Here is a 14105-nt window from a genome sequence, read left to right as displayed (position 1 = left end):
CGTGTTTCCTTCTCCTATTTTATAAATATTGGAATGTTTTCAATAAATCAAGCCAAAGAAAAATGTATCTGCCAACACCTATCGCTATATCACCTGAAAGGTTTTACTGGGATTGCAATATCTATTTCTTTTCTAACTGTTCACAGAGCTTTGGCTGTTTCATTAGATCATTTAATATAGATTTTCTTTGTAGGTGCTCCTACTGGACCAACTACATTGTGCATATGCATTAGATCTATAATTACGTACTTGTGAAACCCAAAAAGTTGTGAATAAAAAACAAATGACGTATGTGTGAAAACAGAATGTGTAAGTTCCATTGTATAATATACAGCACAAAGCTGTGTTTGTAAGCTACTTTCAGATTTAAAAAAAGTAGAGAATCAGTGGGTGGAAATTTTACTTTCACTGACATATAGGGGAAAGAAAATGAGAGTGCTCTCGATACCTAACCACTATTCAGTCTGCACTGCAACCTTGCAAATCATACTGCAGCACTGCAATGAAACATCAAAAGAGACATTGAGTTATTTTTTTAATCCCATACATAAAAAATTTGCAAATATCTCATATGTTTGCAGCATGTCAAAACTAGAGACCAGAAAGCATTTAATCAATCACATTGTACAGCTATAATAGTTGTTCTATTAAAAAATTAATAAGATATTGATTTTCTGGACTCATGATATGCAGACCAGTCATGGCATTCAAATCAGGTTAATTTTAGATAAATGTTGCCTAGTGCTACTCTAAACACAAATATCACCTTTAAGGCTAAGCTGTCACAATACCTCAGTGTCCAAAAACAGATCACTGTTAGTTAAAAGCAAAATATTTACTGACCCAAACACTCTTTTGAAGATGTTTGCATGTTTGGTAGTTCTGCATAGTTGTTAAATCCATTTTCACTTTTTTTCAGTTCCAATTAAATTTGGCTCACTTCCTAACCCATGCCTATACATACCTGCTGTCTTTATTTACCTTCTTTTGAGGGAAGATTTTATTTGGTTGTCTTTCTTTTGGGAGTATCAAAGGCTCTGACGCCTTGGCACTAACCATTTAGTGATGAATAGAATAAAAGCTCAGCTAAATACCTTTGTATGCCATCAAGTCTTATAAAGAACTGCTGACAAGATACACACAGGACAACATAATTAAATTACAAATAGCAAAGTGGTCTAACATTTAATCAGATTATCTATTCCACCTGGAAACACTTGGTGTGAATTGGTTTTCTATCATGAAGATAACACAAGTGCATACTTTAAATGTCAAGAGATCAAAATTAAATGTTAATCTTGTACATAAAAGACCTTCTATCCATCCATCCATTTTCTATACCCACTTTTTCCTGAAAGCCAGGGTCACGGGGATCTGCTGGAGCCTATCCCAGCTCTCTCTCGGGTGAAAGGCAGGGGTACACCCTGGACAGGTCACCAGTCTGTCGCAGGGCCACATAGAGACACACAAATACAGACAACCTCACACACTCACACTCATTCCTATGGGCAATTTAGAATCACCAATCAGCCTGACATACATGTTTTTGGTCTGTGGGAGGAAACCGGAGTACCCAGAGTAAACCCACGCAAGCATGGGGAGAACATGCAAACTCCACACAGAAAGGCCGGGTTGTGAACCCACAATCTTTTTGCTGTGAGGCAACAGAGGCAACACCACTCAGCCACCATGCTGCCCATGAAAGACCTTTTAATGTTTTGATATTTAATAGCGTTAATACGCTGTACTATTACTGACATCTAGTGGTTACTTCACTGTCCTACATACATGTAAGTCAACCATACTTATTGGCAATAACTAATTTGAAAGACACCTTTAATTTATTTAATATATGAAGGTAACGAATTTAAACTTACATATTAGATGGTGTTGACTACACACCCTAAACACTGATATATAAAAACGATACGGTAAGAACATGGTGGAAACTACCAAAAATATCTACATGCTGCAGGAGGTTGAGCAGATGTGGTTATTTTCAAACTTGCATACATTTCTCCTTCGACTGGGACATCCACACATTTATAATAAAACTTTAATACACGACGAATATACGGAGTCACTTTACCACTATATATAAACACCAGATGCAGGTGGCCTGAAACCGGACACTCTCCCCTCAAGTCGCAAAGTGGTTGCGTCTAGTTGCTTTGTGTCATTGCTGCTTCCAACCTTGTAGTTGTATTGGTGCGTTATTATCGGAAGGGTACGTATTTCAGTCTTTTTTGTGGATTGTGGGTGATGATATAGTTTTCTTGGGAATTGACAGTATGGTCCGAATTAGTTTGTGCACAGCGGGTTTGTTTCGTTTGGGTAAACAAAGACAATAATGATAATCAACTAACGCTACCAAGTTTGCTTCCTTGCTAACTAGCTAGCCAACTAACTAACTAGCTAGCTAGTTAAGGCATAAACACAGAAGTGACGTTAAATTGTTGTAGTTAGCTTTCATGTTGTAGCTAGCTGCTAAGTAGTTACTGATGTGTGCCTTGACCTTTCGGCCAGTTAACGTGTCAATATGTGAAGTATTGAAATTACGTTTGAATTCGTGCTTGTTTTTTGTTTTTATTTTCACTTTACGATCGCGTGAACTGCAGTACTGTTTGACGGAATAGTTGCGCACCAATTCCTCTGACGTCGTCCTGTCAGTTATTAGCCTATCCCCAAGTGACAAGTGAAAACTCCCTCCGCAAGCTTAAACGTGTGATAGAGGTTGATTGCGCAGTGGAGAGAATTTCAAAAATCGCTGACCGTTATGTGTGTGCGTGTGTAAAAATAAGCGGTACATGGATTTGCGCAAGTATTTTAGTTCTGCTGAGCCAAATAAGACAGGTCAGGGTGAAGAAGTGACAGCCAAAGAAAAGCAGACTACCACAGAGCGGAAAACTTCTGAAAAATCAGCCTATGAGGCAAAAAGAAAGCGCAGCTTTTTGGTTTCATGGACTTTCACTTAGAAACAAATATTTAAGTTGATTATTGTAATTTTACTAATTTATGCAGTTATTGTAATTTGTTTTAACACATTTTTGATTGATGTTTTGTTTCCTTTACATTATTATACATTAAAAATAATCTCTCTTTTAGTCGGGCTACTTACATTTATTTTGGGCTACCAAAAACTGAAGAGTGTCTGCCCGAAGGGCTACCAGGGATTTAAAAATTTTGTGAGCCCTGGTTTAGCTTGTGCAAAAATGTAAAACAAGGGCAAGGTGTTGCTTTATTGTTTTATTATTATTAATAAATAAGATTATTTATTTATTTCATTTTTGGTTCCCTTAGCTGATGCAAGGACAACGCTGTGCTTTATATCAACAACCCTAAATAAAGGTCGATAGAAAGAAAAAGGACATTCGGGCATTACACTGATCCACCGTTACCATCCTGAAGAGCTGACATGGCCTCTCAGATCCGTCTGAAAATTCTCCCCAGTGTTCGTTGTCTCTTTGATAAAGTGGTGCAGATAAAAGTGGAGGGACTTGCTCCTCACAAAACACTAGAACTGAGGTCCAAACTTGTTGATGACAGAGGGGAAACTTTCAAAGCCACTGCCCTATATGAAGCAGACAAACATGGCGAAGTTGATCTCTGCTGTGCACCTTCTCTGGGAGGAAGTTACACTGGAGTGGAGCCAATGGGTTTGTTTTGGGCCATGGCTCCGGTCACTCCACACAGTAAATTTCTGAAAAAGAATGTGCTCAGCCCATCAGTAGTGGTGATAGAAGCCCTGAGTGGAGACACTGGTGAGCTCTTAGCCTCTGAAACCAATGAAAGAGGATACATGACAGAGGGGATGCAGAGAATACCTGTGCAGGAGGGCAGGATACGAGGAGTCCTCTTCATACCACCAGGTTAGTTTAGTGCTGATGAGAAAGAAATTGGTGCAATGTAAGTATTCTCAACTTTTCACTTTTTATTCTTTTTTTCTGCAGGAAAGGGTCCATTCTCTGGAATTATAGATTTGTACACTTTGGGTGGAGGCCTAACTGAACCCAGAGCCAGCCTGTTGGCAAATAAAGGTTTTGTTGTTCTGGCCTTGGCCTATTATGGCTACAAGGATTTACCAAAGAAACCTACAAACCTGGACTTGGAGTACTTTGAAGAAGCTGTAAAATTTCTGAGGAGACAGCCACAGGTTATTATTGCACATTAAATTATGCAAAGCAAAAAATAGTTATTTTACAAACTCCATGTTAATGCTTTCATGTGATGTTAATGATGGAAAGTTTAAGTCTGATTTGTTACATAAAGTAAGAATATATCAAGAGTTGTAGGTCCATATTTAAACTGTATATACTCAGTCCATGTTATCATCTACTGACTGCCCTGATTGCTGTGTTTTTTATTCTTGAATCACATTTTAACATTTTGCACTGTTGGTGAGGCAGAACAAGAGACTTTACCTTGACCTTTAAGAATTTGTGATATGTAATTTTTAGTATCTCTCTCTTTCTATAGTCTAAACATTATTATTATTAACACAGTATCTCTCTGTACAGGTCAAAGGCCCTGGGATCGGCATCTTATCGATCTCTCATAGTGGTGCTTTGGCTTTGTCAATGTCATCTTTGCTCTCAGGGATCTCAGCAACCGTCTGCATAAATGGCAGTAATGCAAACAGTATAATTCCATTACACTACAAAGACATGGTTTTTCCTGCACTTCCCCCAGACCTAAAGAATATTAAAAACACAGATTCTGGGCTTTTTGATGTACGTGATGTCTTACCAGATCCTACTTTGGAAAAGAATAGGGCGTCTTTGATTCCAATTGAACGTGCCAGCTGCCACTTTCTGTTTGCTGTTTCTGAAGATGACCACAACTGGAACAGTGCTTTATTTGCAAAGCAAGCTGCTGCAACACTGAGAAGCAGTGGCAAAGAATCATTTGAGGTGGTCACATATCCTAAAGCTGGGCACTTTTTGGAAGTCCCTCACATGCCCTGTTGTCCATCTGGGTTTCATGCAGCTGTAGGGAGTAATGTGGTGTTTGGTGGGGAGCCAAAAGCCCACAGTGACTCTCAGCTGGACCTGTGGGAAAAAGTTCAGGAGTTCTTTAAGAACCATTTGGACCAGAGCACCTAATAGCAAGAACTGAATCAAGTGTGTCCTGCATTGCAGAATGCTTAGCTTATGCTTAGCTTTGCCTTTGGTTTCTAATGAAAATTTACTTTCCGGTCTAGAGCTTGAGTTTATGACTTTCCTAGACCTAACGCAACATATGTGTTGTGTATTAACTCTGTATATCATGGACATAATGTGTGGTTGAATATGATCACTAATTATTTCAGATATGTGTATATCAATCACTCCTTGCCACTGTGCCAAAATTAACCCAGTATCTGTGTGTTGTTTTTTTTGTCTGGTTCTGAATTTGGAGACAAAGAAACTGATTTTTTTCTTCTTCTACATTCATCATCATGATTAGGGTCTTTGCTGACTGTATTGTGGTATTTTTGCACTTTATGACTTGATGAAAGTTGTCATTAATTACTTCGAGCGCTGGTGCGAGCCGGCTGCTGGTTGCAACAGCTATGCACTTTCCCCATTGTGGGACAAATAAAGGTATTATTCTTATTCTTATGAATTTGCTGTACTTATTTAATCCTTGTTGTCTCTGTTATTCTTAACTATTAGATGCTGTGTTGTTTTACTGTCCTCTGGTGTTTTGGTATTTTCATCGAACCAAAGGGGAATGTCACAGAGTCCCGTCAGAGCCCAGACAGCAGCAGTAGTGTTATGAAGTGACGTCCAGGTCGATCATCTCAGAAAGATTATTCTCTTGAAATACGTTTTATTAGAGCGTGAAAACATATAAGCTTATCCAAATGTTAATTTTCCCATTACTGATCACACCCTCGCCTCATTGGTCATTCATAAGATTGTGTTTCTTGGTGCTGTGAGGAGAGGAGGGGCTCGTGTCTCCAGTCTTGCACCTCACGCTGTGAAATAGTTGCTGGCTCCTCACGCCTACCAGTCTGCCAGTGAAGCAGCAGGAGCACCAGCGTGACAGGCTCGGTATTTTACTGGACTGCGAGAGGTGACGGTGAGGTGGTGTGCAAGCCTCTTTCCCGCAATGGACACTTCGCAACCCGATGTGGTTTTCGGTGCGCTGGGTGTCAGGGTCCAAGCATCCAACCAACCTCACCGCGCACGGATTTCACAGGCTGACTGATTTCTGCCATGCATCCGCGTAGGGAGCTCATGATGCTCACAGCCTAGGCTTTTCATTTCCCCGATCTCTGATGTATAATTATTACCCCATATTTCCCCCAGTTTATTTACTGACAGCACATCATGTCATTGCTGCATTATCGTCACTGACATCTGTGCACAGACGCTCTGATTTGTAGGTTATTTCCTTAATTTTTTGCAACACTGAGCAGTTCAGATGTGCCTCTTTCATGCTGGACTCTGACACCCCCTCAGCCTTCTGGAAAACCGTCGGGACCTCGGGGTGAACCGATATGGATAGCGGGAGCCGGGCTGCGACGGTGGGGGACGGTGCAGCCAATTTCACCACAGCCCACCTCTGGCTGGGTCTCCTGAACGCTTCGAGCCCACCGACCCGCTGGGACAGCAGCCCACCTGCAGAGGGGACCGAGCAGCAGCGCCTCGTCCGAGAGCAAGCCTACCGGGACTTCACCACCACCATTCAGGTCTTCATCCTCATAGGTTCCCTTCTCGGTAAGACTGCTATACTGAATGACATATAGCGCACACTACTTTACACACAGGCCCAAAATCACACACAATCCTTCAAGCTAGACAGGTCAGTCTATTGAGTGTTTTTATGGAACCACTTGATTAAAACACAAACTCGACTTCTTTAATGGGGCAATTAAAATAACTGACGCAATTTTCAAGAAAAAGTACTCAAATCATGAATGCCCTTAACTCTTTGGGTGACTAGAAGGAAGTAGGCTAAAAGGGTCTTAGTCATGACCCCCATTCACTGTCATTAGAGACCTATAACGCGATTGCATTGTCCCATCATAATAACCAAGGCTTTTATATCTGTTTTCCTCACACACATCTCTACCCTGCAGCCTATATGTAATAATAATGCATGGAAAATGGAATCAGCTCTAGAAAACAAAAAGATGTGAAGTTATAAACAAAATATCAGCCTGTGTTTTTGCATCAGTTTCACAAACCATTGCTACCATTGATCTAGTCAGTTGATAACTACACTGGTTATAAGTTGACCGATTATAAGCACTATGTGGGCGCTAAGTGTCATTTAGTTTAGAATTAGAAACCCAGCAGGACTAATGGATGTTAAACAGCGTTAACCTTATGAGTCAGGTCAGAAAATCATACGTTTTGGTAAAATGTATAATGTGTTGTAATATCTTCAATTAAACATGGTTTATATTTGCAAACCAAGGAGAAAATGACACATTGGCATGAGCTGTAGTGGTAAATGTCACTTTAGCCTGAAATTGCAGTCAGTTACTATATTACTACACTTTTAACCTGGATCTGTGACAAGGAGTGGTGTGAACTGATAGACTGGACCAGTACGTGTCTCACACATGCTGGACTTCTCTGCCATTATATGAGCAGCTATAAATATAATCCTCTTGCCTAAAATGCAAATTGTATTGAAATGTGTTATGTGTCACAAATGTGGCTGCAGCATCCTATCTCCTCATTGCATGAAACACTCAGCCATGAGAGCTAGTGCTGTTTGGAAAAGTATGGACTCAGTGAGAGGCTGGAGCTTGTATCAGCTGCACAAATGGTGCACCATGATGAAAATCTATGAAATAATGCAAAAAACTATTGCTCTGATTCAATATCTCCAAATGACCTCACATATTTAGACAGATATATGTAACATATAACAGAAATAAAATAAAATAATGGGCTTTACATTGTCACACATAACAGTGAGTGCATAACTATTAATTATGGAAAGCAAGAATATGAGACTGAATACATTAAAAATAAAGTGCAGAGTATGAACTCTCATTGCATTGCTGATTGGAGATGCTTTTACTTCATTCCAAAGCAATCTCATCAGCAGGCGACGCTCAACCTGACTATGAATACATAAATAACCCAGAGAATAAAACACTGAATAAAAACGTGATGATGGAAGGCTGTCTTTGAGGTTTATATTTTCAAAAATGTATGTCCTCAATTCCCAAGCCTTTTTTTATTTGATCAAAAAGCTTTTTTGATACTATGATATAAGCCAGGATACATCTTTTGTTGATATTCAGACAGCACTTATCAGAAATGCATGAGATATGTTGTATGTAGACCCTTTTGTTGTCCTGATGGGGGAGTGATTTAATCTCTTTCTATCTCCACAAGGAGCCAATGCATTTGAGGTGTCAGAATCTTTGATACAATACTATGTGTTTAACTTTGATTAACACCAGTCCAGAGGCGACCTAGCTTACTTTCATGTGTGCGGTAGAGAAAAATCACTTTTAAGCTTTAAAGTATTCTGTTTTTATGCTGCTACGTATAGTGGGACTGCAATAAAAAGCAATCATGGTTAGTGCTTGTTCTTCTTCCCCATTGGCTGCTGTGAGTATAGTTGCCAAGGTGTTTCTCAAGTGCCATGTGACTATTTCAGCCAGAAAAGGACAAAGAGCAAGAGTTTGAAATGTTGTCTCCATGAAGGACGTATAATGTTTAGTTAATATTAGTCACAGTTATGTTTGTGTTGGTGAAGCACTTGGTCTTAAAAACTGCAACACAAATATTAATGACCACTACAATTATTACTTGTGTCATTTTTATCTAGACTTGTCACTTTTATCACAGCTGTGCATAGGACTGTCAACCGTACCAACTAGATTAAGCCATAAGCTAAAATAATATCATATCATAAAACATTTGTTGCTTATTAATATATGGAAAAAAGTTTACAATCTCAGTTTTTACTCTTTGTATGCAACAAAAACATGTTGTGTTGTTTTGTATTGTGTTGAAACTGGGATCCCACATAACATGTATTGCAATCCTGAGTTTAATGTCAAGTGCAAGTTCCATTCATCTTTTCTCACTTCTTTGTGTAAACCTTTTCTTTCTACTTTTCATTTTCTTGCTGCACCTTTGAGACTTTCCTCAGAAGAAAAACACCCCGTTACTGGTTTAAACAGGCTTTACTTCAATTCTATTACAGACCTTTTGAAAGACTCAACAACTATGGGTTATAGAAATTTTTATAGAAAAGTGCTCGGATGAAGATTCCTGACTTTTGTGACCCCCTGGATCTTGCATCTCAAGATAACCTTAAGAGAAATAATGAAACAGCTTTCGTCACCAGAGAACATCTTGCTGTTTCTGACAATGACAGCACATCACAACATTGTGTGGGTAATTACATGTGGAGATGCTGGGATCAGGCGTCCCTGTGTGACCTGACATTGCAGTCAGTGCAGCACAGAAAATACAAAGTGCACCTTTTTAATTAACTATCTGTGCTGTCTCAGTTTATTTTTTAGCGGATTTAGGCTCATCCCGCAGTTATCCTTTTATTTCTTAATTTATTCAACCATGATCTCTGTGCTCTGGATACAAGTCAGACATGGTAGATCAATCAGCCATCCATCTGTGCTAAAGTCCCACGTATTAGACAGACAGTAACCCTTCCTTTATACCAATAGGCAATTTTGAGTCTCCAGGCGACACAGCTATGTTTTTCTGGACTGTGAGAGGAAATTAGAGTGTCTGGAGGAAAACTAAACAAGCATGAAAAATCCAGGTGCTCAACCTTTATAAATATTTTAGTTGTTAAAGGAAGAATTCACATCAGTGTTCAGAGTACTTCGAAGGGTCCTTACATTCAGTTGGAAAGGTGACAGCAATGATTTTACTTGGTGAAAAAATTCTGTCAATATTTCTAAAAATGTAGAATTTTATCTTTTTGCACAGGTGGTTATAAGAGGAAAAAAAGTAAAACTAAAAGATGCAGGTCCTCAGCCATGGAAGGTTTAAAAATAGGAATGGTAAACAGCAGTCTGAACTTCTCTGCCAGGAAAATATCTTTGGGTACGTGCCTTCCTAGCAGGTTCCTAAACCTCTGTCCAATAAACAGGATATTTGTGAGTTTATGTGGCTTGTAAGTAGGTCTTAAAAACTTAAACTGCACAAACATAATGATGCAACAAATTACATTTTTCTATTAAAGTTTGGAAATCAGAAAACAAAATGTTAAATCTGCACCTCTCTCCTTCTCACGTTAGGAAATGCCACGGTGCTGTGGTGCACCTGCTGCACAAATGCCTTTAAATCCGTGACCAATCGATTCATCAAGAACCTGGCGTGCTCGGGTATCTGTGCCAGTCTGGTGTGCGTTCCCTTCGACGTGGCACTTGGAGCCAGCCCTCGCTGCTGCTGGTGGCTTCACACTCTGCTGCTCTGCAAGACCATTAAGTTTCTCCATAAACTCTTCTGCTCCGTCACTGTGCTCAGTTTCAGCGCCATCGCACTCGACAGGTCAGTTTGGAAAACTTGTTTGGTATTAGGTTGTTTTTCAGTTTATATGCACAGTTAGTCACAACAATGTGAGATCATACAATTTTAGTCCTTGCACTTGACATTAAAATCCAAGCCTCTACACACAGGTAGAGCTGTTGCTCCCTGAGTAGGATGAGTGATGTTTTTTTTTGTTTTTTTTTAAAATATGTGTTTGAAAAGAGCTAGTGGGCCCCTCCCACTCATTTCACACGATTTGGAAGTGCCACTTGTAAGAAGTGGATAGGTAAATTGATTCGCTGATCATTTTATCACTCCAGTGTTTGGTACCGTCAGCTGGAGTAATTCCCTTCTTGACTCTTGGAAGCACAAACATCTGTACAGCCTAAGAGGAGCAACATCAAACAGGTGCTAAATTCTGACAGATTGTTGTTTTGTAGGGCAGGATGTGTTGTCAATCTTCATCTACACCCTGTGGCGTAAATGAGAGGGGGTGAGGGGCTGTGATCAATAGTATGTGTATGTCACCTTGAATGGCCGCATCCCAGGCCTCCCTGCAGCGCCAAAGGCTGCAGCTGAAAGCAGCTTGAGATGGTTGCTGCAGCCCCCATACTGGCCGACTGACACACTAACCTTTAGAAGTAATGCTGATTTACTTGATCTGGAAGGTAGGTTTACCTAATCCCTGCTGCACAAAACAGCACAGAAGCCCCTGAATATTTATTTTATTTGTAACATCAGGATGTACATTATGAACATCCTGCTTTTTCCTCTAAATGGCAGTGTAAACATTTATACTGCACAACTCCAGTTTTTAGAAATTAAAAAAAGTCTTTTTCTGCTAAATTTAAAGCTCATTTAGGAATTCATCAAATCAGCATTTAAACATGGGTTTGTTGTCTCATCTCAGCCTTGGTTTCACTGCTGCAAAGTTGACATTGCCCCCATAGCAGCTAACACATTCAGAATGCTATAAAAACCAATGAATTATTTATTCTCAAGGAGAGTAATTGAGGCGCTGGGTATAGATGCATCCTGAGACTGCAGCACAGTAACTGACTGCTGCACACGCGAAAATATTCATATTCAAACACTAGCCTGTGCTGATGAAGAGAAAATCCAGGAAAATAAGAAGGTCCTTGAAGCAATTTGTTTTTCTAATGATTAAGGGACAACAATAGGAGGAGAGACAATCTACATGTCATTGTGTAATACAGGTATAAGCAGATCTACTTATACTGTTGTTGGTGTGCTTTACACACACATGATTTCAACGTATGCATAATTTATTACACCACAGATAAATGAGAGAAAATCCTCTAATTTAAGGAAAGGCCCTTTCCTCTTCTTATTTTTCCTCCTCCCTGTAATATAGTTACACCATAGTTGTTTTCAGAGGCTGCAGGATTTGTTGCCTACAGGTTATATAAAAAACTGTGCCTTTTTCTTTTTTGTAGAAAAATGTGTGTGTTTTGTAGAAATGTATTTTCAGGGTGAGATTTTTCAGCTACAGTATCCACTATTGATTTCACTTTTTTATTTTAATATAAATGATCTTAATAAGAGGGATTTTCATTAAGATGACTGCATTCAGGCAGCACTCAAGTCAGATAATAGATTTTTTCACAGCAGACATTTTAACTTCTTATAGTAGGTGTTACTAATAATATTAAGGATGGCTCTATTCAAGTGTCTCAGTAAGTCATGGCAGTGTGACAGTGAGCCAGCATGCACAACAAAGCTAAACTAAATTCACACATCAGCCATTTAATTGTTTTTCCTGTACTGTTTGTACAGTGATATGTCAAAACGTTTCCCTCTGAAAAGGCCTATATAGAAATATTTACACTGAAATAAAGTGTCTTTTTGTCTGTAGATACTACTCGGTTCTGTATCCGTTAGAGAGAAAGATCTCAGATGCAAGATCCCGAGATCTGGTCATCTATATCTGGGTCCATGCAACGGTAGCAAGTCTCCCTGTGTTTGCTGTGACCAATGTTACAGATGTGTACGTGAGCTCATCCTGCTCAGACGACCATGCCCGCTCCCTGGGTCATATGGTCTATGTGTTGATCTACAACATCACCACGATGATCCTGCCTCTAGCCCTGGTCTTCCTCTTCATGCTGCTGATCCGCAGAGCGCTCAGTGCCAGCCAAAAGAAGAAGGTGATTATTGCAGCACTGCGGACTCCACAGAACAGCATCTCCATCCCGTATGTATCCCAGCGAGAGGCTGAGCTACACGCCACTCTGCTGGCTGTGGTGCTGGCATTCTCTGCCTGCAGTGCCCCTTATGGGGCCATGGTCATTTATCGCACCATCTTGGCAGACACCAAGGAGCTGCCCATCTTGCTGTATCTAACAGCCCTCTGGCTCCCCAAGGTATCCCTGCTCACCAACCCACTCTTGTTTCTGACTGTTAACCGCTCAGCACGTCATAGCTGGTTGGATCTGCTGGCCCGGATTCACAGACGTTACAGTCGCCGTAATGTGGTCAGCACTGGGGGTCTGGCATCTTTAGGAGCAGAGGGGGTGATAGGGGAGCCGGTAGGACTGGAGACAACTGGACGCTCTGGGAGTCAGCTTCTGGAGATGTTTAACATTGGCCAACAGCAGATCTTCAGACCCTCTGAAGAAGAGGAGGATGAGGAGGAAGTGCAGAATGAGATCCCTTCTCAAGGATCAGGAAGTTGCTCTGGACCAAAAGAGAACCTCAAGGCCAGGTCAAGATTGGGGAGCCTCAGAGGGGAGGTGACCACCAAAAATGACCCTTTGCAGGGCACTGGAGGAGGGCTGGTCATCACCAAAGAAACCCCTCCTGTAATCACAGCACCACGGGCCTCTCCGGTCCACACATGCGCCTATGCTTCTTCATCACAGGTGGCACCAGCTACACCTACAGAAGCTGAGGACTCCACACAGTTTGGTTTTGGACCATTTGAGCTGCCACCTCAGTGGTTACCTGAGACCAGGAACAGCAAGAAGAGACTGCTGCCTCCCTTGGGTAACACACCTGAGGAGCTGATCCAGACCAAACTGCCCAAGCCACGTCCTGAACGCAGAATCAGCAGGAACAACAAGGTCAGCACTATTCCAACTGTGGACCCATGAAATGTTCCTGCTGGCCTCCGATCTGCAACAGTTGACACAGTGCACCACAGGTTTACGCTCTGCTAAGGCTCTTGGGTCGACAAGGCCTCGGCAGGACATTGACGTGTCAAGCTGCTTGGTGAGACGCTGGGGTGTTCTTGATTTAAATGAAACCTTTCTGGTTTTTCCAGAGGCACTCTTGGCCACTTCACTGCACACAAGCAGATGCCTGACGCACTGTACTTTTCTTACTGAATAAAAATCAATTTGATATCAAATATTTACAATGCTGTGATAAACATGTCTGCTCAGTCCAACTTTTAATTCTATAATTAAAGACTACTACAATGGCACAACATGATTGAGAAGGCAGATGAATCGCCCATTTTTGATTACAGCTGGCATTGGTAGTTAAATGAATACATCATAAAATCCAGTTATACCGAGAGATGCACTGATACTGGATAATATATTTGCTTAGCAAATAATCAGGAGAGGTTATTGAGCCTCCTAAAAAAACATTTTGTTAAATGGTTTTACTGTAAATGAACACATC

The 14105-nt window shown here is 40.6% G+C and overlaps 2 protein-coding genes across 2 annotated transcripts; both read left to right on the top strand.

Annotated features, from left to right (window-relative positions):
* The first annotated feature begins 2126 nt into the window (after positions 1 to 2126).
* LOC113137684 (acyl-coenzyme A thioesterase 1-like) lies at positions 2127 to 5600 on the top strand. The gene is made up of 4 exons (XM_026319536.1): positions 2127 to 2227; positions 3301 to 3869; positions 3951 to 4153; positions 4518 to 5600. The coding sequence occupies exons 2-4, from the start codon at positions 3416 to 3418 to the stop codon at positions 5100 to 5102; spliced, it is 1242 nt and encodes a 413-aa protein (XP_026175321.1). The 5' UTR covers positions 2127 to 2227; positions 3301 to 3415; the 3' UTR covers positions 5103 to 5600.
* Positions 5601 to 6007: 407 nt separating this feature from the next.
* On the top strand, positions 6008 to 13570 carry gpr176 (G protein-coupled receptor 176). Its single transcript, XM_026319035.1, has 3 exons — positions 6008 to 6704; positions 10226 to 10478; positions 12334 to 13570. Exons 1-3 carry the CDS (start codon positions 6485 to 6487, stop codon positions 13568 to 13570), a joined length of 1710 nt encoding a protein of 569 aa, XP_026174820.1. The 5' UTR covers positions 6008 to 6484.
* Positions 13571 to 14105: the final 535 nt, after the last annotated feature.

This window comes from Mastacembelus armatus, chromosome 24 (assembly GCF_900324485.2).
Source record: "Mastacembelus armatus chromosome 24, fMasArm1.2, whole genome shotgun sequence".
Taxonomy (NCBI): domain Eukaryota; kingdom Metazoa; phylum Chordata; class Actinopteri; order Synbranchiformes; family Mastacembelidae; genus Mastacembelus; species Mastacembelus armatus.
Note: the sequence above shows the minus strand (reverse complement) of the source record. Positions and strands in the feature narration are given on the sequence as shown.

Excerpts from the sequence above, each read along its gene's own strand:
- gpr176 (XM_026319035.1), top strand. The coding sequence starts at position 6,485 with ATGGATAGCGGGAGCCGGGCTGCGACGGTGGGGGACGGTGCAGCCAAT. Across the intron at positions 6,705-10,225 it reads CCTCATAGGTTCCCTTCTCG|GAAATGCCACGGTGCTGTGG; the intron begins GTAAGACTGCTA and ends TTCTCACGTTAG. Across the intron at positions 10,479-12,333 it reads AGCGCCATCGCACTCGACAG|ATACTACTCGGTTCTGTATC; the intron begins GTCAGTTTGGAA and ends TTTTGTCTGTAG.
- LOC113137684 (XM_026319536.1), top strand. The coding sequence starts at position 3,416 with ATGGCCTCTCAGATCCGTCTGAAAATTCTCCCCAGTGTTCGTTGTCTC. Across the intron at positions 3,870-3,950 it reads AGTCCTCTTCATACCACCAG|GAAAGGGTCCATTCTCTGGA; the intron begins GTTAGTTTAGTG and ends TTTTTTCTGCAG. Across the intron at positions 4,154-4,517 it reads TTCTGAGGAGACAGCCACAG|GTCAAAGGCCCTGGGATCGG; the intron begins GTTATTATTGCA and ends CTCTCTGTACAG.